This window comes from Natrix helvetica (assembly GCF_964273705.1).
Source record: "Natrix helvetica genome assembly, chromosome: 6".
NCBI classification, from domain to species: Eukaryota; Metazoa; Chordata; class Lepidosauria; order Squamata; family Natricidae; genus Natrix; species Natrix helvetica.
The window spans coordinates 67,459,693-67,484,703 of record NC_138553.1 but is presented as its reverse complement, the minus strand read 5'-3'; the positions used below and the strand labels follow the sequence as shown (position 1 = coordinate 67,484,703).

Here is a 25,011-nt window from a genome sequence, read left to right as displayed (position 1 = left end):
GCGAAGAAGAGAACTTCTCTTTGGAGAGCCTCTGCTTCATCTTATCTTACTTGTCTTGAATTGTTCCACCGCCATCTGAAGTCAAAGTTCTCAAATTCTTTGGTTTATATTCTTCCTGCCCTGAGTACCTTCAGGAGTACCCAGAAGGTTAGTATCTCTCCCACCCCCATATTGTGGAAGAAGCAAAGAGGTTGGAGGGAAGAAGCTGGAGTGTCAGTTTCCCTCCATCAGTCAGATGGTCCATTCACATGTCTCTCCCTTCGTCAATTACAACTCTAGGGTGCAGCCATGAGGACGTTTATGAAATCTCACGAAGGTATACAGCAGCAGTAAAATAACATGGGGTCAGTGTCAGTGGGGAAAGGATCGTACAGTAGAAGAATCTTCAAGCATTTATCACTGCAAGATGACATTCTTTTAAGTGCCTCTGCTTTATCCAGAGCTGAAAAAGGCTCTGGAGGCTTCCCTTGTTGTATTACATTTCCCCTTGGGATTTTATTGAGGGCTTAGGAAGCTGCATACTGCTTGGGAGATTATTGTACAGTGCAGAATGGGAATCTCTCAACTGCTTGAGAATTAAGATCAAGGATTCCAATTTTTCAACCTTGCCTGAAAGAAAAACAGCCCATCATTTTTTTTCCACAGGCCCTTTCAATTCCCATCAAATTGAATGAGAAGGCTAAAAATGCTACATCAAATATGACCCTAAGAGATGAACAATGAGTTCGGTCTTTGACCAACACATCAATATATCAGTATAACACCAACTGCTATGACCCATGATAATAATCAATTCAAATCAGAACTGGTGGTTAAATAACCATTTTCCTTAACAGATGCTATAAGCTATGAACAATCAGCATGATAATGGATTAGGCCTTACTGCATCAAATATATAATGATCAGCTCTTCCAGAATTTTTCCATCAGTGATACCAGAGACCCAAAGATTAAAGTCTTTGGTTTAGCATCTGCATCGCTTGCTCAAACACAGTTGGCTCATTAGGATCTGAGCTGAAGCCTCAGGAAGCCCATCATGACTAAAAAGAAGAGTCCTGTTGGTCCAGGAGATCTGCTGGCTGTGCTACTGGCTGGCATGCATTCAAGGCTGGTGATTGCTGAACTGGCCTGGCTAAATGTTGCCGCACCTCCAGTGGTAGCATCACAGACAGCATGGGTAGTGCAGCCCTTCATGGCAACTTTTGTAGATGTTTCCTCTGGTGTTTAGAAAGACAGAAAATTACAAATTGCATGTTAACCACAAGGGGGCAACAGATACACATCAATCCATTTCTTCAAGGCCAAAGAAATACTGTAGTCTACACCGACTTCTCCCAGTTGTCCTTCTTTCTCCGAAGGAAACCAAGTTGCTGCATGTGTAACTTGTATTTTGAGAGAATGATTCATATCCTTTCTTTTAAATTAAAGACAGTCAAATCCTGTGCAACATAATAAACAGAAAGTAGTGTAATAAAGGATAATAACACAAAACCTTTTACAGACAACAGATCAACACCCAGTGTCAACCATATTGCCTCAGCTAATTCATTTTGCTTCTGAAAACTCAGAATATCTCCCATAAATTAGCTGAATGGTGCAGTGAGCCTAAAACATACTTGGAACTTGCCAGACATTTGCCTATAGAATAAAAAAAAATGGGACTCTTTTTCTCCCACAGATTTTGGACCTCTTATGTTGAGCACTGACATTTTGGAGTAAATAGCACAACTGTCCAGAATAGTTGCAGAAAAATAGGTTTTTCTTCCGCATCTAATATTGATCTGAAGTGCTATTGGAAATAGAAAGGATCATCAGAAGGATGTTTAACAGAATAACGGAGTTGGAAGGGACCTTGGAGGTCTTCTAGTCCAGCCCCCTGCTCAAGCAGGAAACCCTACACCAGCTTAGATCAATTGTTGTCCAATTTCTTCTTTAAAACCTCCAGTGTTGGAGCACCCATGACTTCTGGAGGCAAAAGCCATGCCATTGATTAATTGTTTTCACTGTCAGGAAATTTCTAACTTCCAGGAAATAGGACTATGCTGTTTATTTTTGACAGCTGCAACACTCTGCTGGCTCATATTTAAGTGATTATCCATCAGGACTCCAAGGTCCCTCTCATAGTTATTACATACTGTTGAGTCAGGTACAACCTATTCTATACCTGTGCTTTTGGTTTTTCTTGCCTAAATGTAGAATCTTACTTTTCTCACCATTGAATTTCATTTTGTTAGATAGGGCCCCCTATTTAAGTCTGTCAAGGTCCATCTGCATATCTTGAGCCTGCATATCTTCTGCATGCCTGGACTGTTGGCTATCCCTGCCAATTTAATGTTGTCTGCAAATTTGGTGAGTTCCACTTCTATCCCCTAGTCTAAATTGATGAAAATATTGACGAGTACTGGGCTTAAGTCAGAGCCTTGTGTACCCCACTGCATCCTTCCCTCCACAAAGATACAGTTCCATTGAGGAATACATACTAAGTGTGGTTGGTCAGCCAGTTACGAATACATCTGGTGGTGATGCTGTCTAACCCACATTTTTCTGCCTTATCAAGTTGTAGGTTGTAGACTACTTTATCAAATTTACTGAAGTCCAAGTAAATTATATTTCATTGCTCCACTAATTTTGTCACATTGTCAAAGAATGCAATAAATTTGTCTGGCATGATCTGTTTTTGACAAACCCATTTTAAATGCAGCCCTGGCATGTTTCATCTACTGCAGCATTTCCAAAGCAAAGTTCCTTTCAAGTTTGATTTCAGGGGAATGTCTTATGTTGTTTTCCTGGCAGCATCATGGAAGCAGCTTGCCATAGCCTTCTGAGATTGTTTTGATCCCTGTCCCATATATTTTATAACCCTGGGATATTCTGAAGGTATCCAATCTAGATACTATCTATGTGTGATCTTGCTCAGCTTATGAAGACAAGCCAAAGTTAACTAAGCACTGCCAAGTATCTATCTGAGAAATTGAGAAGATTCAAAGATACAAAATACTTTACAAATATTGCACTATGAAGAAATGCCCTAATTGTTTAAACACCTAAGACCTCTTCTTTATAAATGTACATTCCATACTTGCTGAAAGTTTTCCCCATCTATTTTACTGATGACATTTGATTGGCAGCAACATTCCATTGCTCGTATAAGCCATGTACCTCCTCCCCCACAACACACATACTGCACAAGATCTGAATGCATGAGCACAACGTTCATTTCTGCATGCCGTGTTCATAGGAGTATTTTGCAGAGTTCATAGTTCAGATTCCAAATACCAGGTAAATAGCTTAAAGCAGTGTTTCTCAACCTTGGCAACTTGAACGATGAACTTCAACTTCCAGAATTTCCTAGCCAGCACAGTGGCCAGGGAATTCTGGGAGCTGAAGTCCATATATCTTCAAGTGCCAGAGTTGAGAAACACTGGCTAAAGATTGCAGCTTAAGATTTCAGATGCCTGCACAATGTCCTGAGCTGCTGATGTGGTTCTTCACCTCTAACTTTCCTAGATTCATGTTGGATGTTGTGTTCCTTTTGGCAATATACTTAAAAAAACATTTAAGGTGTTTCATTCATCTTCTAATTAAGTCTCCAAACAAGTTTTACTGCTAATCTTTCAAGGAAATTGACAGTGCCTGAATCAGTCCATGCCATTGTTTTCTTATTGGACCTGTCCTTGGCTTGACATATAAGAGCCTTCAAGGACTACATCCTGCCAAATGATTCTTGAGATTAACAGTGTGACAGTTCCCAGTTTCACAACATTCCTGCATCTGATGAGTTTAACAAAGATTGGCTGACATTTATTATCACATGAATAATCAAGGCAATGGTACTGCAACCTCAGAATTCTTATTAGAAATTGATTGTGTAGACCGGGGGTGTCAAACTCGCGGCATCGCATTATTGTCAAGTGACGTGTCGTGATTGTCATAGAATGAATATTTGGATACATTTCATTAGACACAACAATTATTATTTTCTAATCTTCCATGCCTTACCTAAGGTTCTCCATGCTCTATATATGTTTTATTTAAAAGAAATGGATGTTTTCTATGATGCAGCCTACTATCAAATCCCATAAGAACCCATATAAAATGCTGAATGAATTACCAAAACGTATGTATCCCGCCAAATCAATGCACTGAGACTCCAATCCGACACAATCAACAGTGTCATCCTTACAAGAATCAGGAAATGAAGCATAGCAGGCTGGGCACCGAAGACCATTGACCTTGGTATCTAGTTCTGGCACTGAATAAATAGAAAAATTGTGGAAATTATATCAAAAAGCATAATTAAATAAGACAATGACATCTCTATGGTTATATAGGGATTCCTTGTTTTGAGCTCAAGATGAATTGTTTCAATTCATCAGTTGAATGGGATATTACAGAAGATTAAACAATTTTGTACCTTGTTCTATCCTTATCAAGATCTTTTCCCCCACTCACAATAGAAGTAAACCTAAGCTAAGCATTTTAAGATTCATGTTCCCCATCAATCATAATTCTTAGGTTTATTCTAGCAATTGTCTTGTCCCTAAGAACTGAGCCCAGTGAATGAAAGAATGCTTCTTATGAAGGATTTGTTTGACTGCTTTTATTGATAACTTTAGGCTATTTCATTTTAGACTGTTCACTGAATTGTTATAAATGTGCACAAGGAGAATTACCCATTTATATATTGTTATATATATCTGGTGAGTCATTTTTAATGTCCTTTTTATGCTGTCTCTGCTTTCACTATGGTCTTAGAAAAAAAGAAATGCATTTTCTGACATTTTTAATGGCCTTGGAATTCTTCCCTCTCTCTTGTTTACTTCACTGCATGTCAATATTCCTCTTCCTTGTTCCAATCTTGCCAGAAGGGCAGGAGCCCTGGACAAGTTTTCAGTTCAGAACAATGTTGTCAGAACTCTTCCAAAGAGGTTGGAATAGCCATTTTCAGATTAAAACATTTTACATCTCATTCCTTTGCTCCATCTACTAATATGGAAATGGAAAGACATCCAATATCTTGGCAGATATTGGTTGAAAATACAGAATTGGTTGCAGGAGTAAATTAAATGTCAAATAGAATTCAAACCGGAAATGTTTCTCCTGGGGATAATTAAGGTGAAGTACAATAGTAACTTAAAGTACCTGATGTTACATATAATAACGGCAGCAAGGATTGCTTTTGCGCAGTATTGGAAGAATGATAGCATTCTGCCAGAGGGATTAGTAATCCCCAAAATATATGATTGTGCAGAAATGGACAAACTTACATTAGAGTTAAAGGGAAAAGATAATTCAGAATACTGTGCAGTATGGGAGATATGGTATGAATGGATAGACAATAGAAATAAGAAATGGAAATGTACATAGGGTCAGAATGTTTGGGGAATAGAATGTATATAATGTATTAAATATTGATTCCAGTTGGATAATGTCACAGATCAGTTAATCATGTGATAGAGACATATATGGAAAAAAATGTGCAATAAAAAAAAGGAAATGGAAAGACATGGCACCTTGAGAGCAACAAGTTCACTCTTTAGATTATGTACAGATTTAAGATTGCGCAATGATCCTTCCAAAAGTGTACAATTAAATGTACATTTATAAGTACAAGCCATCAGCATATGTCAGGGCCTGCTGATCACTTGGGCTTAAAATGAATAATATGGAAATGATGTATTGCCCCAATTTCTTTTTAAAATTTATTTAATCAAATTTGAATTGGGGCCATTCCTTGTAGAGTGTGGGAGGTCTAAATCTTTCCTGCTGACTTCTTCCTTCTTATCAGGCTATCTGGTTATATTTAATTTTTTTTTTTAGCCTGCTCTTAGCTTGGTCATTCTGCTTTTAATAAATGCTCCTTGAGTGAAATCATTTGTACAAAAGCACAAGGGAATAAAGCTCAGAATAGATACCTACATTTGACTGGAAAATCTGTATTGCAGACATCGTGCTTACAGCAAAAAACACTTGTCCTTGATCTTCCTTTTTTACCCAGATTAATGTGAGCAGAACCACCTTCACAGACACTTGATGGAACACAGCTTTTAATAATCCCCTGAGCCTGAAGTTCTTCTGCAGGGAGGAAAATAAATTGACATTTCTAGCAGATAATGAGAATATGTCGACACTAAAAGTAGCGAAGCCTATTTAAAATTACAGTAAATACGAAGAGTGACACCCTGTTCGGATAACATGTTTGACCTTGAAAATCACTAACCAGGAAAGACCTTTACTCATGACTGGTGCATCACACAACCATTAACTAGTTTAGTGGTCATAATTTGGGAATAGAATCTCCACCACCCATTAATCATTGCACCGAGAGTGACACACTTTCATAATATCTGTTGCCTATTTGCCAATGGCCATACAAATAGAGATGCAACAGTTGGCAACAGTTGGAATGTGTGTTTTATAAGCAGCCCTTATATTCCTAGCCATTCTTTCTCCTCGGGAATTTTTCTTGGAGAACTAATGGCATGAAACCTGCTACTTTCATTAAAAGCAATATTATGACATTGTTGCCACAAGCTTCACCCCTTTTGTAAATGCTTGTGACTACCCCATAATGCACATATAAAAGGGGATTCAATTAGTTTAATCTGATTTATGAGTGGGATCAGTTTAAGGGTACATCTAGTCTCCTAGTAAAGGAACACAGTGGCTCAGTGGCTAGGACGCTGGGCTTGTCGATCAGAAAGGTTGGCAGTTCGGCGGTTCGAATCCCTAGCGCCACGTAACAGTGTGAGCTCCCATGACTTGTCCCAGCTTTTGCCAACCTAGCAGTTCGAAAGCATGTAAAAATGCAAGTAGAAAAATAGGGACCACTTTGACGGGAAGGTAACAGCGTTCGATGCGCCTCCGGCATTTAGTTATGCTGGCCACATAACCACGGAGACATCTTCGGACAGTGCTGGCTCTTCAGTTTTGAAACAGAGATGAGCACTGCCCCCTAGAGTTGGGAACAACCAGCACATGTGTGCGAGGGCAACCTTTACCTTTAGTCTCCTAGTGTTCGTTAGCTAGATTAAAGGGTCTCCTATTTGAATTCCCACACCATATTAATCCTCGCCTCCTGTAGGATTTCTCACTGCTGGACTGCATCAACAATTTAAACTTTAGGTCAGGGAATTTGATGGACTGCCTCTCCCCAGCTACTTCTACCTGGCCCATCAGAGTAGTAAGGCAAGACATGTTGTGGATCCCAACTATTAAGAAAGTACACCTAGTAGGACCCAGGTAAAAGGCCTTTTCTGTAGGGCACTTCATTTTGGAATATCATTTCCCCAGAGATAAGATTGGCCCCCATTCCGCTTTTCTGCAGGGTCAGAAGACAAGGTTTTGTGGGAAGCTTGGGAGTCCCATTTGGAGCCAATCAAGCGGGTGGTGAGGTGGGATATGGGATAGGAGTTTAAATTGTGACTTTTTCACTGTGGATTTTTAATATTGTTTTCTGCCCAGAGTCAGTGCGTGTGGGAGATGGGCGGCTACATAAATTTGTTTAATAAATAAACAAATGTAAAAAAAAAAAATACAATTATAAATGATTTCTATTGCTATTCTTCATCTTCCAGCCAAGTTTACTAATAAACAAATTGCAGAATAACTCAAGCATGCAAAATTGCCCCGAGTCATGTGGCCTATAAATTTAATAATCATGAAAACAAATGAAATGAGTGGACAAATAAAGTACTATTAAACCTTTACGAGGGAACCTTTACCCTTTTGGATACCCAGCTCTCCCCAAACAAAGCACATAACAGAAAAATAGGTCACCACCAAGAAGTCCCATTGTAGTTTCATAGCATCAGAGTGGGGAGGGGTTATGCAGTAGGATTACTGAATCAGGGCTGCAAAACTGTAGGTGGTCTCCAAATGGTGAGAATATGGTTAAAGTTTTATTGCCTGCTGGCCAGCGGAACTTCTGGAGTTTGATTCTGGTCCATCAAACCATGAGTCCAACCCCCTTCTCCATGAAGGAATGTATCCCATGGCAAGTGGTTGTGTGACTTCTGTTTGAAGGCTCACCCACACCCTCACTTTTTTTTAAATTTTCAAAGAACTTTTATTGTTTTATTCATAGTGTAGGAAGTTAGCATCTACCCCTCGCCTATAAAAATGAAATATTTTAGGAAATATTAAAAGGGCAGAATATTTCCCCTAAAAGGGAGGCAGAAACTCAGCCTCCTCTTCCCCACCTTTGTTAATGGGCCATTAAGGCCTGGGCCAATCTATTCTACATAACAAAGATCTACCTCTTTCAAGCAGAGCTATAATAGGAATTGCCCAAAGCCCCTTCATTAGATCATCACCCACCCCAGCAAGGCTCAACCAAGCCTGGGACACAGACAACCTACAAAGTTACCCCTGCATGGCCCCATGGAAATCTGATAACCAATCAGAATACAAGCTCAAATTCAAAAGCCCAGAGAGGGCATAAAACCGAAGCACTCTCAGCATCTCTGCCTCTTTTTGTCCAGGATCTCAAGCCATATGGTCCTGTTCATCAATAAACCTTATTTCCAAGCAACTTCCATGAATCCAGTGTCTTTTTCCCCAATTGGAATTGAACCCAGATGGACATTTCTTCCAACAATAGGATCTATTTTTCCAACATGCAATTTGTTAGATACTTGCTCTAACTACAGTGGTTTCCACCGAGGTCCTCTATTCCGGCAGAAACAGAGGTTGAATCCTATTGGTTGAAGGGTATGAGAGCTCCCTATAAAAGGGCTGCTGTCAGACTCAACCTTCACTGGATTGTTCTCACTTGTTGTAATTAATAAAGAGCAGTTGTTACCTTTAAGCCTGTGTATGCCTATCCATTACCCAATCTAACACAATTGGTATTTGTCTAGGTAGTCTAGTAAAGATCCTGCAAGAGAACAGCAGTCTGGACAACTGTGGGATCTGGCAGGGTGAGAGCTGTGAACCATAAACACAAAGCTTTTGCTGTGTCCCAGCATAACAGATATAGCACCCTTGCTGACCTTAATGGGGACACTAAAGTGACAGGTCAAGGTAGTTGTGATAATGATGACTCAAATAAGCAGTGGATCGTGGTCCAAAACAAAGAACTTACTTCGGAAAGGCAAAAGTGTGAATCAGGTATCACACATCAGTCGCACAAGAAGAGCAAGGTATTCAAAAAGAGAAGTCACTTTCTGGTTGGTGATTCAATCGTAAGGATGTAAATTTAGGAAAGGATATAGAGGTTTTGAAAGAGGTCAGGTGTCTGCCAGGTGCTACTGCCAGCAGAGATAAGAGGCGTATTCTTAAGATAATCAAGAATGCAAGTAAGAACTGTGACGTTGATGCTATTATACATCTTGGCACAAATGATCTGCCCCCCAAAATATGTACTTTCTGTGCAGAATGATTTCCAGAGCTTGGGGTATGAACTTAGTAGTATTGGTGGTAGGCTTATCTTCTCAGAGGTTATACCAGTATATAAGGAACAAAAAGGGAAGGGCCAGCATGTAGCACAGTTTAATGTGTGGCTAAAGGAGTGGTGTAAAAGGGAAGGCTTTGGTTTTATTAGTCATGATGCCTGCAGCTGGTCCAATGAAAAACTGTACAAAAGAGATGGTTTGCACCCATCCAAGAAAGGGACTGAGTTACTTGGCATTAAATTCACAGATTTTCTGAATAAATATTTAAACTGAACAGCGGGGACAGAGAATTAATTGATACAGAACATTTCTGTCCCCAGCAATCTAAAATTCATAGGGTTATCAGTGCAAGTGACATATATGTTTGTGCGGGTAAGGTTATCAGTCCTGCTGTCAAGCAAAACCAAGCATTTAATAGTGAGTGCCATACCATTTGCACGAATCACACAAGTGGCAAGAAAATAGGGGCAGTCAGGCATAACACAGGTTATGTAGACAGTAAACACAGGGTCAATCAAAATGGACTCAAATGTCTATACACCAATGCAGAGAGTATGAGGAATAAACAGGGCGAATTAGAAATTCAAGTAAATGAGGGCAGATGATATAGTTGCCATTACAGAAACTTGGTGGGATGCAACCTACAATTGGAACATACAGCTAGAAGGATTTAAATTATTTAAAAGAAATAGACCAAATAAAAGAGGAGGAGGAGTTGCACTATATATAAGAAATAACTACATCTCTACAGAAATAGAACACAACAATGATGAGAACTATCTTGAATGCATTTGGGTAAATATTAAAGGGGCGGGGGGAGGGAAACGACATTGCCATAGGTCTATACTACAGGCCACCCAACCAAGCAGAGGAAATAGATGAACTTTTTGCTAGTCAGCTAACTAAGGTATGTAGGAAGCATACCACAATGGTAATGGGGGATTTTAACTACCCTGACATCAACTGGGAAACAAACTCTGCACCAAGTGGAAGATCCAACAGGTTCCTAACAAACCTAACAGACAACTTTGTTTCCCAAAAGGTAGAGAAGGGAACAAGGGGATCGGCCATATTGGATTTAATTTTCACTAACAGAGAGGAAATGATAGAAGATGTTGAAGCTACAGGAACCTTGGGGGCAAGTGATCATGCAATACTGGAATTCAACATTATGCAAACACAAGTAGTAGAACAAAGTCAAACTAGAGTGTTGGACTTTAAGAGAGCTAATTTCAAGAAACTTAGAGAGAGATTGGGAAGGATTCCATGGATGAGAATCCTCAAGGGGAAAACCTCGCATTTGGAAAACTGAGATTACAAAAGTTCAGTCTAGCACAATACCAATGAAGAAGAAAAATAACAGCTCCCAAAAGAAACCAGCATGGCTGCATAAAGAACTCTGACAAATTGAAAGACAAAAAGGATAAATATAAAAAGTGGAAAGAGGGGGACATAACTAAGGCAGAATATCAGCAAATAGCCCGAGCCTGTAAAGATGAAGTGAGGAAAACTAAGGCTCACAATGAAGAAAGGCTTGCCACAAAAGTAAAAAATAACAAAAAAAAGCTTCTTCTAACATGTTAAAAACAAGAAAAAAGTTAAGGAAACGATTGGTCCTTTGCTGGGAGAAAATGGCAAGAAGGTGACAAGCAACAGGGGGAAAGCAGCACTATATAACTCATTTTTTGCATCTGTCTTTACACAAAGGGAAAAAACAGTCCAACCTACCAAAAACAGCACCACAAAAATCAGATTAGGAACACAAGCTGAAATAGGGAAGAAAATGGTGTGAGCACCTGTCTACCTTAGACAAGTTCAAATCACCAGGACTGGATGGATTACACCCCAGGGTTCTGAAGGAACTGGCAGTTGAGATCTCAGAACCACTGAACTATATCTTTCAGAGATCCTGGAGCACCATGGAACTGCCAGAGGACTGGAAAAGAGCTGATGTGGTTCCCATCTTCAAAAAAGGGGAAAAAATAGATCCAGGATACTATATAGACCTATCAGCCTGACGTCAATGCCAGGGAAGATTCTGGAAAAGATAATCAAGCAACGAATTAGCGAACACCTAGAAGTAAACAAAGTAATAGCCAAAAGCCAACATGGGTTTGTCAAAAACCAATCATGCCAGACTAATCTTTTTCTTTTAATATAATTTTTTATTTTTGAATAAACACAGACCGCCCCGAGTCCTTTTTGGGAGAGGGGGCGGTCTAGAAGTGCGAAGAATAAATAAATAAATAAAACAGACAAAACACAACAAACACCACAAAAAGATCTTCCATTACAAATTGTAAAAAGTGTGTCAATTGGTTACAAAGAGCTTTCGTGCATCCCTTCCACAGTCATCACCTAGAATTCATATCAAGTTATATATTATAAATCAAATATATTTATATATATGACTATCATCATGCCTCAATCTTCATATGACTATAATTGTTTTTACGTCCCTTTATATAAAATATTCCAAAATTTAAAGCAAAACCACATGATGGCATTCCATTATCTATTTTCAATATCATCCATCAACATTACATCTTTATAACACTTTCTAAATAAAAATTAATTACGTTTAATAACAAAGTTTCTAAACCTCCTTTCTTAATCACTGTTTACAATTTATATCCTATTTCCCTTTTATCATGTCAATACAAATATTACATTATTATCATTATCAATCATTTCTTTAACAATATCCATCACCATTTCATATTTTTTTTTTTTGGTCTTAGTTTAACTAAATTTAACTTACACTTTTTAAAAATATTATAAGCTTTCATACATAACAGAGTTTCTAAACTTCCTTTCATGTTCACCATTTAGAATTTATACCAAATTTCCTCTTATCAAACCAATACATATGTGTACATTGTTATCATTATCAATTATTTATCTAACTATATCCATTATCCCTTCATTTTTAACATAATGCTTTAATTTTAACTAAATTTGACTAATATTTTGTTATTAGTTTTCATATCTCAACCTGTGTCTTTCCAGTAATAGTGCAGTCTTATGTCTTTTGCCATTTGTGGAATTAATCTTCTGATTATTTCCTTAATCAAATTTGTGTGGACTTCTCTTCGCAACTTGTTGCTTTTTACATATCTTGTAAAATCTCGAGACCCTCTGTCAGCTTCTTTAATCAGCTTATCTTTGGTTATCAGTAATGCTTTTGTCAAAGTTTCTCTTCTTGAATCCATCAATTCTTCTCTTTCTTCTTCTTCTATACCTTGAAATCTGGGGTAGAGCTCCTTTCTATCCTTCTTCCCTTTCCATTTTCCACTCTTTCCATCTCCAACCACACTCAGTTCACTGTCAGTATCCACAATTATCTTGTGTCTTTGTTCATTTCTCTCCTGGGTTTTTAGGACTCTAACCTCCACTTTTTCCATTTGCTGGATATCTTCAACTCTTCCATCGAATTTCACTGCATTGCAATCTATATTTTCCAATCTCTTCTCAATTCTCTCTGTTGTTTCTAATAATTTTTGAATTTCAAACATAATCTGTTGTAATGCTATGGTTTCTTTTTGGAGCTGTGCCATTCTTCCAACTAGTAAACACTGCCACTCTAGTTTCAAAACAAGGTTTTGTTTTTACTTCTCTCCAGCTGCCAAAGAAGCATCCAAAGAGCACCTGCATAAAGAACCCATGCTCTTCTCCTTATCTCTTCTGTAAACAAGCTGAAGCCTTTGAAGTGCAAAGTCAAAATGATCAAAGAGAAAAAAGAGAAAGCAGTATTTCCAGGACTCCAAGTGGCAGTGCAACTTCTTTTCCCTCTGATATTACTACCCTCTTTATATTCCTTTTATATCTTCTTTTATTTCAAGCTTTAAAAAAAACAAAATTCTTAAATGGAGCAAAATAAAGAGAAAAAACCCTCCAAACCAATATTATAAAAATAAAGAAAAAATTTAATCCATAGGTAAAAAAAGAAATAGAAAAAGAAAAAACAATACTTTCACTTTAAAAAGTAGGAAATATATGCAAACTTCCATCCATAAAAAAGGGATAACACACTGTCTAATATAGCTTAATTTCACCACTTATTTTCTTTTCTTTGCAAGTTTAATTTAGCTTTGATTCTTTACGGGGGGAAGTCTCTTTTATAACAATAAAACTTCCTCACCAGATGGACACACTTTCTCTTTCCGCTTTCCTCCCGTTGTGGAGTTGTCCCAACTTCAGCAGCTTTTGGCTGTGCTTTTGTTGCTGGCAAGAAGAGATTCTCTTGGATCAATCAGGGACTTTGCGACGTCCCTGAGATCAACAACACATTCTCTTCCCTGTCACCGTCTCTTCGGGATGGTTTAGGTCCAAAAGGACCATCCAGTGGCAAAAAAAATTGACTGCGATCTCAGAGCGCCGAGATCTTACATCGTACCGTTGCGATGTCAGCTCCTGTCTCATGCCAGACTAATCTTATTGCATTCTTCAACAAAGTGACAAAATTAGTGGTCCAGAGGAATGCCGTCACTATAATTTACTTGGACTTCAGCAAGGCATTTGATAAAGTAGACCATAACCTACTACTAGATAAAGTAGAAAAATGTGGGTTACACAGCATCACCACCAGATGGATTCGTAACTGGCTAACCAACTGCACTCAACATGTAGTCTTCAATGGAACTGCATCTACATGGAGGGAGGTATGCCGTGGAGTATCCCAAGGCTCCATTTTAGGCCCAGTACTCTTCAACATCTTCATCAATGATTTGGATGAGGGAATAAATGGGGAACTCATCAAATTTGCAGATGACACCAAGATGACAGGAATAGCCAACCCTCCAGAAGAGAGGCTTAAGATACAGAAGGATCTTGACAAACTTGAACATTGGGCACTATCTAACAAAATGAAATTCAATGGTGAAAAAAGTAAGGTTCTACATTTAGGCAAGAAAAACGAAATGCACAGGTACAGTATAGTTGGTATCTTGCTCAATAGTAGTAACTGTGAGAGGGATCTTGGAATCCTAGTGGACAACCATTTAAATATGAACCAGCAGTATGAAACAGCTCCCAAAAAAGCCAACACAATTCTAGGCTGCATCAACAGAGGGATAGAATCAAGATCACATGAAGTGTTAATAACACTTTATAATGCCTTGGTAAGACCACACTTGGAATACTGCATTCAGTTTTGGTCGCCACAATGTAAAAAAGATGTGGAGACTCTAGAAAGAGTGCAGAGAAGAGCAACAAAGATGATTAGGGGACTGGCGGCTAAAACATATGAGGAATGGTTGCAGGAACTGGGTATGTCTAGTTTAATGAAAAGAAGGACTAGGGGAGACATGATAGCAGTGTTCCAATATCTTAGGAGTTGCCACAAAGAAGAGGGACTCCAAAGCACCTGAGGCCAGAACAAGAAGCAATGGGTGGAAACTAATCAAGGAGAGAAGCAACTTAGAACTGAGGAGAAATTTCCTGATAGTTAGAACAATTAATCAGTGGAACAGCTTGCCTCCAGAAGTTGTGAATGCCCCAACACTGGAAGTCTTTAAGAAGAACTAATCAAGGAGAGAAGCAACTTAGAACTGAGGAGAAATTTCCTGATAGTTAGAACAATCAATCAATGGAACAGCTTGCCTCCAGAAGTTGTGAATGCCCCAACACTGGAAGTCTCCAAGAAGTTGGATAGCCATTTGTCTGAAATGGTATAGGGCAGGGGTGGCGAACAAGTTCGACAAAAAGAGCCAAAATTTTAAACTGTGAGAGTCAGAGAGCCACACCACGCAGTGACCTGCCAAAACAGACCCGGAAGCAATGTTCCCTCTAATTTTTTTTCGATGTGAGCAGAAAAGTATAGTGTTTGAGCGGCACATTTTCATGCCTGAGCACCCGAATTTTTTTCACAGATGTCACCTAAGACAACAACGAAATCAGTATTATTTGAAACTCAAAGTTATGTTTCTTCAAGGTACCCGCTTAATTCAAAGTATTATATAATATCAGTATCACTTAACAACGCTCCTGCTTAGCAACCAAAATGTTGGCTCAGAAACTCTGGCATTTGAAGCACGCAACTCTTAAAGCTGTCAAGTTACAAGACCCTTGCACCCCTAACCCTTTAGGGAAAAAACCCCCAGGGGTCTTCAAACCTGACAGCTTTAACACTTGTGGACTTCAACTCCCAGAATTCCTCCTCCAGTCATGTTGCAGCGACGTCATCTGCATGGATCTGCTCCATCTTTGCTTTCTTCATTGTGGGCAGGGCTTCTGCTGAAGATGCCGACGAGTACGAGTTGCCACCAGAATAACTGCTGCTACCTCCTCCTCCTCCTCCTCCTCCTCCTCCTCCTCCAACAGAATCACCAGATTTGCTCCTGAGCTCAGCGCTGGGTTACCTCTGCCCCCTCCCCCTCCTCCGTGCTTTTGAGGAGCCATGAGGCTTTTTTTTCCCCTGCTCCCCCCCGCCTTCCTACTGGCTCCTGCAGCCTCATGGCTCCTCAAAAGCACGGCGGAGGAGGAGGAGGGGGCAGGGGTAACCCAGCACTGACTGAGCTCAGCTGCTCCGAGCGGAGGGGAGGCGCCGCTGCCATGCGCGGAGATGCCGGCTGGAGCTTTGGCGGCTTCATCTCAGCTGCAGCGCCGGGCGGCAAATCCGGCAGTGCTGCCTGTTAGAGGAGGATGAGGAGGAGGTGGCAGCAGTTCTTCCGGTGGCGGTGGGGGCTTTGGGGCTTCACAACTAGCCTCAGTCGCCCCGTGCTCCTCAAAGCAAGTCTGGGGAAGTCCTTTGCAGGCGGCCCGTTCTAGCTGCCTGCAAAGGACCTCCCCAGCTTCCGAAAGGGAGCGCGCGATCCGAGCCACAGTATACTAAATAATGATAAGAGGCAAAGAGCCTCATTTATTTTGGCCGGGAGCCGCATGCGGCTCGCGAGCTGCGTGTTCGCCACCCCTGGTATAGGGTTTCTTGCCTAAGCAGGGGGCTGGACTAGAAGACCTCCAAGGTCCCTTCCAACTCTGCTATTGTATTGTTTTGGATTGTTGTGCCAAATTAGTCAACCACACAATTCTTCATGGAAGTTCTTTTTTTTATTCATCAATCTTCAAGAGCAGAGCAGAACACAAAATATATGAATATTCTGAAATCAACATATAATTTTGGTTACAAAGGGAAACCCACTTTCCAATGTTACTTACCCAATACACTTTCAAATGCAGTAATACCACAAAAATGTTCTGGAGGACATACTTCTATGTTACCGGAACAGTTGTGACCTTGATCGATGCAAACTTCACATTTCAGAGCAATACCTGGAGAAGGCAGAGCGAAAAATATGGTCATTTATATATGCCTATTTTTTGGAAGAGAAATTATTAAATTTACTTAATTCTGAAGTCTGAAATGTCCCCTTAGGGTTCATAACCAAAAATACTATTTGCAATTCCCATTGCTAAGTAAAATGAGCTATGAACGTATATATAGATAACTATTTATTTATATGACTTGTGAAAAAAAAAAGTAAAGCGCAATAAGTTTGCATTATTTGGGGCAATATTAAATGAGCCTACATACTTCATACAGATGAACTAATTATTCTGCAATGCTAGTCTGGATTTTTGCCAGAGATCAGGGATAAATAGAAGCGCATAACTGCCAGGATGTATTACTTGTTCGCAAACCTGTTCATAAACCAGCTCAGCCTCATTAGCAAAACATTTCTTTGGTTTAGATGAAACAATTATTCTGTATGCTTATGTCATTTTACAAACATGTTGCATTATACATACTCTTTCCTTCAAATAATACAAACAAAATTTGGAAGAAAGTGAAATCCCCAGAACCTTCTATAGATCAGGCAAATTTGCACAAATAAATCTGTCATTCAGTGAGGTGCCAGGAGGAGATTTCAGAAAATGAAGAACATACAATTATTTTATTTGTTAATGATGTAGCTACAGAAATGCCTATATCTGAGCTTTTGAATATTAATGTACTCCCTGAAGGCAGCTAGATGATTGAAAACAAGTACGAATGACAAACAGTAAGAAATCATATTTGAAATAGTAAAACCTGACAGGGACCATAAAAGGGACAATAGAAAGGCACCACATCTGATTCCTCACCACCACCAATTTATACCACTACCACCAAAGAAGGAGCTACTCACCACTAGCTATCAGTGCTGAGAGGAGGCCAAAAGAGAGGCAAGCCTGCATTGTTGCTAGGTTAGAACTGATCTAAACTTCTAATGTGGCCAGCTTTTTAGCTACGAAGGATACCTTCAATTACTGCAAATGAAGGAGTGTCTCAAATCATCCTTTCTCCTCAAGGCCACAGTGGAGAGGAAGTTACACATTCATGACATATCTCCTGACCAACACAAGCCAGATCACCTACACTGCAAAAGCTGCTGTGGCTTCTGATAGGCTTAAGGTGCTGGTTTTACCTGAAGAAGTCCTAGGGAGGAAGGACTCAAACGTATGGGGACGGTTTCTTGGTGTCCTCAACTCTATTTGGACTGTGAATTCTACTCAAAAGAGGATACTCTGGGTACAAAGAAATTGTATTCTGGTACAATTTGGTAGCCACAATTGCATTGTTGCACCCACCATCCTGACTTTTTTCAACCTATCTTTTGTAACGTCCTGCCAAGTGCTTTCAAGTTAGGAGCTGGGAGTTTGGAAGCAGGTCTTCTCCATCACTAATACCCTCCCATCCAAAAAAAATCAAATCCAATTGGCCTCTATTACGCAGTGATCATCTTCCAGAAAGCTGCTCCAACATGCTGTTAATATCTCTGCTTTGCCTGCCATCTGTTTGGCAGGATGTTGTTTAAATCCTATTATGTTCTTAATTAGAGTTAGGATGTGTCTTTATGGTTTTACTGTTTTAAGATCTGTACTTGCAGTCATAGAAAAGTAATGAAAAATGAGAGAGGGGAACGAAAAATGAATTAGTCACATTTTAATCTATGATGCCCTTCCCACAGATCCACTCAAGATGGTAGTTATACATCACTTAACATGGCTTAAAAGGGACACGCAAAGCTTGTTCTTATGTAAGTCCATGCCTTGAAAATTTAGTTCCAGATTCACAAGTTTTTCTTCAGAGGAAGCCTATAGTGTTTAATAAAGCAAACTGCAAGGACACCAAAATCTAGTTTTCACATTGTACTAATCCATGGTTTGTAGGATAAATTATATTAGGCTAGGTTACACAACACACTAAGCCATATATCATTGTTTAGAAAACCACACTGCAGGATTCAAAAGCACTTATAAAATATTGTTTGGATTGGCTTAGTGATTGGCTTGGATTGCCTCGATGTATCCTTTTGTCTTAGCATAATGCTAGCAAAATTTTGTAGCACCAATTATAATTAAAGCAATGTTTGGATTTAGCATAACAATGACAAATTATTGACACTGTAATGGTCCTGAGCTTCAAGAAAATAAAAGACCTACAAGTTTCTTATTCTGCTTTGTTAATTGCAGTGTGGTGTCCTATTTGAATCCTACCATTATAGCTGTTCTTTACGTTCTTTTCTTAAAACAAATCAGATTCATAAACCATAGCTTAAAGGTAACCATAATCAAGACCTTAGTTTGTCCGGATTCAGACATAAAGTTAAACCATGATTAGCTTGAAATAGAAGTTAAAAACATGTTTGTTAATGTAAAACAGTTTTGTTTTCCAATAGCCAAATAGTAGTGCAATGGTCTGCAAAAAAAACATCTATATGTGAAGAGCTGCTGCAAGGATTTCCAGAGGGGGTTAACATTAAAAAAGTAGAATAAATTGTGATTATGTGATCAAACATCACTCCTTTTCCCCTTATGTATGAGTACAGGCAGTCCTTGCCAATTGGGACCAGCAATATTGTTGCTAAGTGACAAACATTAAACAAGACATGTGACCATGAGAGACTTACCTCACTTCCACTAGTGACTAGTCATTAAGTGAATCATCTGTCTTTGTTAAGCAAGAAATCACACAACCTAGACTGGTAAGTTTACTGCTGGATTCTCCATTCACTTTGCTGGTTGGAAGCCAGTTGTGAAGCATGCAAATGGTGACCCCAGGATGCTGTGATGATGCTGAAGTCCCACCGGTTGCAAAGTGCCTAAATCTCAATCATATAACCACGGGGACATTGCCATGGTCATAAATGTGAGGATTAGTTGCAAAGTTATTTTTGAGCACCGCAATAACTTGGAATGATTGCTAAACAGGGCAGTCATCAAGTGAGGACTATCTGTGTAAGGACCCTATTCTTTGATACTGGCATTGTGGACATCTCAGTGCAGATGTGAAAATCTGGGTGTAAAGAACAATGAGTCGCTCTAACTTCCTTTCAAAATGAGACACCCATGTAAACAATTCTTCCAAATGTATGTCATCACTCCACCCTCATATCACCTCTTTCCCTCAGTAGGAAACCTGGTCATTACCCAACATTCCAGCTGGGCCTTTGTTCTGAAAGCAAAACTTGTCTTTCCTCCAATGATGGCATTTTCTTCACTTCCTTCACCCATGGTCAAGAATTCAAGCCTTCCAGGCAAGTGGGCCTCTCAATTAAACACTATCCATGGTCTTTCAACCAGGGTTGGACAATGTTTTTTTTTAAATGTTACTGGGTTTGGCTGGTCTGGAATTTTCAAAATGAAGGTTTTGTTTACTTATTTTAATATTTTTCTCAAAAGCAATGGCCGGGGTCAGACCAAGCAATCTTCTAGTACTGCTTGATGTGATATACCAAAGACCATCTACATTATTCTGGCATTGGAAATTAAAAAAAAAAAAATCTCACAAGCATCTCTCCCGCAATTTGGCAGTAAATATCCAACAGGATTATGTGAATTACTAATAACATTAGTTATTAATGAACACTGCTCCATAGCTAGCTGCCTCTTTGATTTCTCAGCTGTGAAGCACACCTTTTATTGTACCGTGCAAGCCAGCAGTAGTGCCTGCCAGAACCCACCCCTGACTTGGGCAATCAGTTTCACAGCAAATGTGGGGACACACATTGCTTGAACAGAATTGCACAGAGATATTGGGTAGTTTGCTTGCCTGGCATGTAACTTTTCCTGTTTACAGCAGTATTAAGGCAATCTTTTTAGTGTACCTATAAATCTCTCCTCTACTTTTTTTAAAGTATTGTTTTTTCCCTCCTTCTTTGCCCTCTGCTCTGAAGAAACAATTTCAAAATGTATCCAAATAAATAAAAATGAAAAACTTTCCCATTCACTGCAGGCTTACCTAAACCTCAGTGTGGCAGCACTTCCTTGTAGCATTTATTTATTGCTTATAAATTTGCATTTTATCTGTCTATAAAAGACTCAAGGCGTCTTAGACAAATAACAAAAGATGAGTTGCAAAATATAATAAAAATACAATTAAATTAAAATCACCATTTATTTATTTATTTGTTCAATTTCTAGGGTTGTCCATTTCGGTCGGCGACACTGGACACCTTACAGTTCAGAAAATATTACAAAATTTTAAAAAACATTTTAAAACAATAAAAACAGTAAAAAAACAATAACATAAAAAACATCCAATTTATGACATACAAGAGCAATACATCTGGCCCATTAGCAGTATAGCCCGGAAACAGGGCCTTTGCCACACTCAGCAAAACTGGGTCAGTAACATAGCCAAGTTTTTAAGGCCTTATGAAAGGCTAACAAGATTGGGGCCACTCTGATCTCTGAATGGAGAATGTTCCAAAGAGAAGAACCACTGCAGAACTAGTTCACCTTTTGGTCCTCACCAGTTGACAGGATCTGCAGCATGCTCATTCTGCTTGATCTAATTGGACAGGCAGAGACTCTCTCTCTCTCTCAAAAAAAGGATCTCTTAGGTACCCGGTCCCTAGCCATGTAGGGCTTTATAACTAACGTCCAACACCTTGAATTGCATCTGAAAACATCCCAATAACCAACACAACTCATGCAGAAGGGGTATTATGTGTGTCGTATATCTGGCACCATTTACTACCTGTGCGGTCACATTCTGCACCAGTTGGAGTTTCCAAATGGTCTTCAAGGGCAGCCCCATGAAGAATGTATTACAGTAGTTTTGTATGGAGGTTACAAGAGTATGAGTTATTGTGAGCAGGCCCTCCTATATCCAGGTATGGGCACAACTGGTACACCACTCGGAGGTATGCAAAGCAGGGGTGGGTTGCTGTCGGCATTACTGCCGGTTTGGTGCAAGTGCAATTGTGCGCAGGAGCATTTGTACATAAATAGGTCTGTGCATGCGCAAAATGTTAAAAAATGAAAATAAATTAAACGTGTGCAATGAAAATTTTTCTGCTTATGCACAGAACTGAGACTCAAGATGGAGGCACCTTGGGAGAACCGGTTCAGGGGCATGGCAGGCCTGGGTTGATGCTGGTTCCAGTGACCCAGGCCGCCAAATCTCTACCGGTTCAGCCGAACCGGTCTGAACTGGCAGGAACCCATCACTGGTGCAAAGACCCTCCGAGCCATAGCTGCCACCTTCTCTGAACCCCCAGATTGTGCACCAATCTATTTGGAATGGTGCAACCCCATCCAGAATCAGAGATGGGAGAACTTTGTCTCTGGCAGAACCACATATTCACAACCAATCTATCTTGCTTGGGTTGAGTTGGAGGCCATTTTGCTCCATCCATCCCCAACAACCTTCAGTCACTGGGATAGGACATCCATGGCATTACTCAAGGGGCATGTGGTAGAGATATAAAGATGAGTGATTGTATTAAAATCACAATTAAAAGCAATTTGGTTAATAAGTACAACTTGATAAGGAGATGTGATTTTCAAAATTTTCTTGATTACTGAGAGATCAGAATCAAACATACTACCTTGGAAAATGCATTCTGTATCCTGAGGACCAAAGAGTCAAACAATCATAGTGAAAATGTGAAAAGGAAACATATTAGCAGTAATACCACGCTCTTCCAAGTTGGAAAGTCCTACTTTCATAATGTAGTTTGGCTTTGATGCTGGTGAATGAGAGGAAGATGTCAGTAGGGTGACAAAGCATTACATTATAGCCTAAGGAAACGTCAATCTACTACTGTGCAGATCTACAGATGCTGCTTCTTTGAAGGGTTTATTTGGCCTGATACTATAATTGGTGATACTTTTTCTTTTCCTGTCCTCCTTTGATTCTTGGAGACTGTTTGGAGAAGTCTTTGCAGTTTTCAGAGGTTCTTTCCCAATGCCTGTTTGCTAGGGGATGAGAGAGAAGGACTGAACCAAAGTAACAAGCTGCCTATGTTCCTAAAATGGGACTAGAACTCATACTCTTCCAGTTTCTAGCCTGGTATCTTAACCATTACACCATTAATGACCACTGATTTTATACACAGCTATTCTTGGTGTTGGTCTAGGAAATGCAGGTGGGTCCTGCCCCATAAAATATATACATATGTATCAGTGGTGGGTTGCAGGCGGTACACCCCGGTATGGGCGTACTGGAGCCTGCCCGGAGCACCGGATACCGTTCTGGTACGGTGGTCCAGAGGGCCCGCCTGCCCGAGCTCCTTACCAGTCTTTTAAGTCTTCGATGCTTCCGTGCATGTGCACAGTGCATACAGCGCCTGCGCGATGCTCCGCTGAGCAGCTGCAGCGTCACGGAGGCTCGCAGAGGAACTAAGATGCATGCGCGCGCCCATGTGGATGCCACTGGGCCCGTTCCAACTGTATCATTTGGAACGGGATCAGGAACCCACCACTGATATGTATGTACAAAATGTGATACTTTGTTTTAGTTCATTCATCCTCATCTACCTTCAGTTTTTCCATGATCATCTTTCCAAGGCATTGACTTTAGTATTCATTCACTTGTTTGTTTTGCAAAACGTGTTCTGTTATATGGAAGGTCGAGAATTAAGATAAGTAGAGCAAAGTTTCAAAATTTAAAATAAAATAAATGCAAAGCTACTTGATCAAAAAGCACAGAAAAGATGATTTAACACATCAATGTTCTAGAATTGCTAAGGTTATCAGAAATGAATAGATTGGATTAAGATACAGTACATTGTCTTGCAAGGATCTTTGGAGTCAAGATGGCAGATATGACCAAGAAAAAAACCATATTTTTTTCAAAATGCATAATACATGTTTCAAAGGAGCTAGGCTTTCATTGCATGGTTGCAGTCACAATCTTGATTTTTTTAATGTCCCTCCCCACACATGTCCTTCTGAGATTCGTAAAAATCCTAATAGCAATCGACTCATATAACCATAACTGCATGTGAAATTATACACCAAACAGGGTGGAAATATGTGTAGCTATTCTTTATTTAAATATTCAAGATTATGTAATCTTTTATTTATTTAAAACATTTGTGTCCTATAATTCCTCAAATGGTTTATACAGTCAGCGACATGAGAAAGAAAAATAATACAAAATTAACTCCTAGAAATCTTGTTAAGGGTGATATTCTCTCTCTCTCTCTCTCTCTCTCTCACACACACACACACACACACACACACACACACACACGCACACACACACTGACACGTTATGTAAGCCTCAAGAAGGCACTATATAAGTTTTCTAAATCTTTTAAGAAAGCTTAATATGTCATATTATACCGCAGAAACAGTAGTAATTTCAGATATTGCACATTTTTATAGCCAACATTGCTAAAGTGTCTGACGAAAATGTTTCCATTTTTATTATGTGAACTGCAGCAATGGAGTCCATTCTCAGGGAACTTGTCTTTATTTGTGAGTGACTAAATCCCAGAGTAGGACTAATAGCCCTTGTCTTTAATGATACTGTGAATAGAAAGGGAGGAGTTTGTTATTTGCTTGTTTTTTTCTGTTCAGTTTTGCCTTAGAGCAGCACTTGAGAGTGGGAAAAGAAACAAAGAAATATAAGTTTCCCCATCCCAAGAATTGTAGGATGAATTCTTCTAGAACAAGGAAGAAATGTAGCCCATCCAAATCTCAAGAAGCAGTAACTTGAGTGGGATCGTGGTTTGGCTTTACTTTGTATAGCTCAAATCAAACCTCTCCCATTTCCTTCAATCTGGTTTTCTCTGAGACCTGATTGACCTTAGTCATCCTTCCTCTTAGAGAGATTAAACCTTTTATTTAAACCAGATTATCATGTGGGTTTGCGTTGTTTAGTTTTGCTGTGTCTTCAATTCAATCTTGGCTACTGATGACAGCCTGGGCATGTCCCTGCAGTTTTCTTTGTAATATTATGGAACTGGCTTGCCATTGCCCCTTTCCAAGGACTGAGAAAGAAGGACTGGCCTAAGGTAACCAAGCTGGCTTTGTGCTTAAGACAGGGTTAGAACTCACAGTCTTCCAATTTCAAATCTATGCCATTAACCACTAAATCTTTGTGTTCTTAGTAAACTCTATTATTTTAAAATAATATTTTGTGTGCTTCCTTCCTTCTGCCTGTCCACCTCAATAAGTGATTCTGAGCAATGAGCAATTGTAAAATCAATTAAAGCAAATTTAAATCTAGTACAACAAATTAAAATGTACATAGCAGTTGAGAAGAATGTTGCACTGTATGATTTTTAGCACAACCAGGAGATGGGAGTTTTTGGGTGGTATGACACTGGGTGGGTATGATCTTGTGAAATTCTTTGGAAGACAAGGCTTTGTTAGTTTGACAATTAAATGTAAACTTAATT

At 39.5% G+C, this 25,011-nt stretch overlaps 1 protein-coding gene across 1 annotated transcript; it reads right to left on the bottom strand.

The window, feature by feature from the left end:
- Positions 1-1,001: 1,001 nt before the first annotated feature.
- On the bottom strand, positions 1,002-17,569 carry LOC309394755 (phospholipase A2 inhibitor and Ly6/PLAUR domain-containing protein-like; the record flags this gene model as incomplete). Its single annotated transcript, XM_081958323.1, has 5 exons — positions 1,002-1,216; positions 4,111-4,251; positions 5,919-6,074; positions 16,550-16,663; positions 17,521-17,569. The coding sequence occupies 5 exons, from the start codon at positions 17,567-17,569 to the stop codon at positions 1,002-1,004; spliced, it is 675 nt and encodes a 224-aa protein (XP_081814449.1).
- Between the last annotated feature and the right edge of the window lie 7,442 nt (positions 17,570-25,011).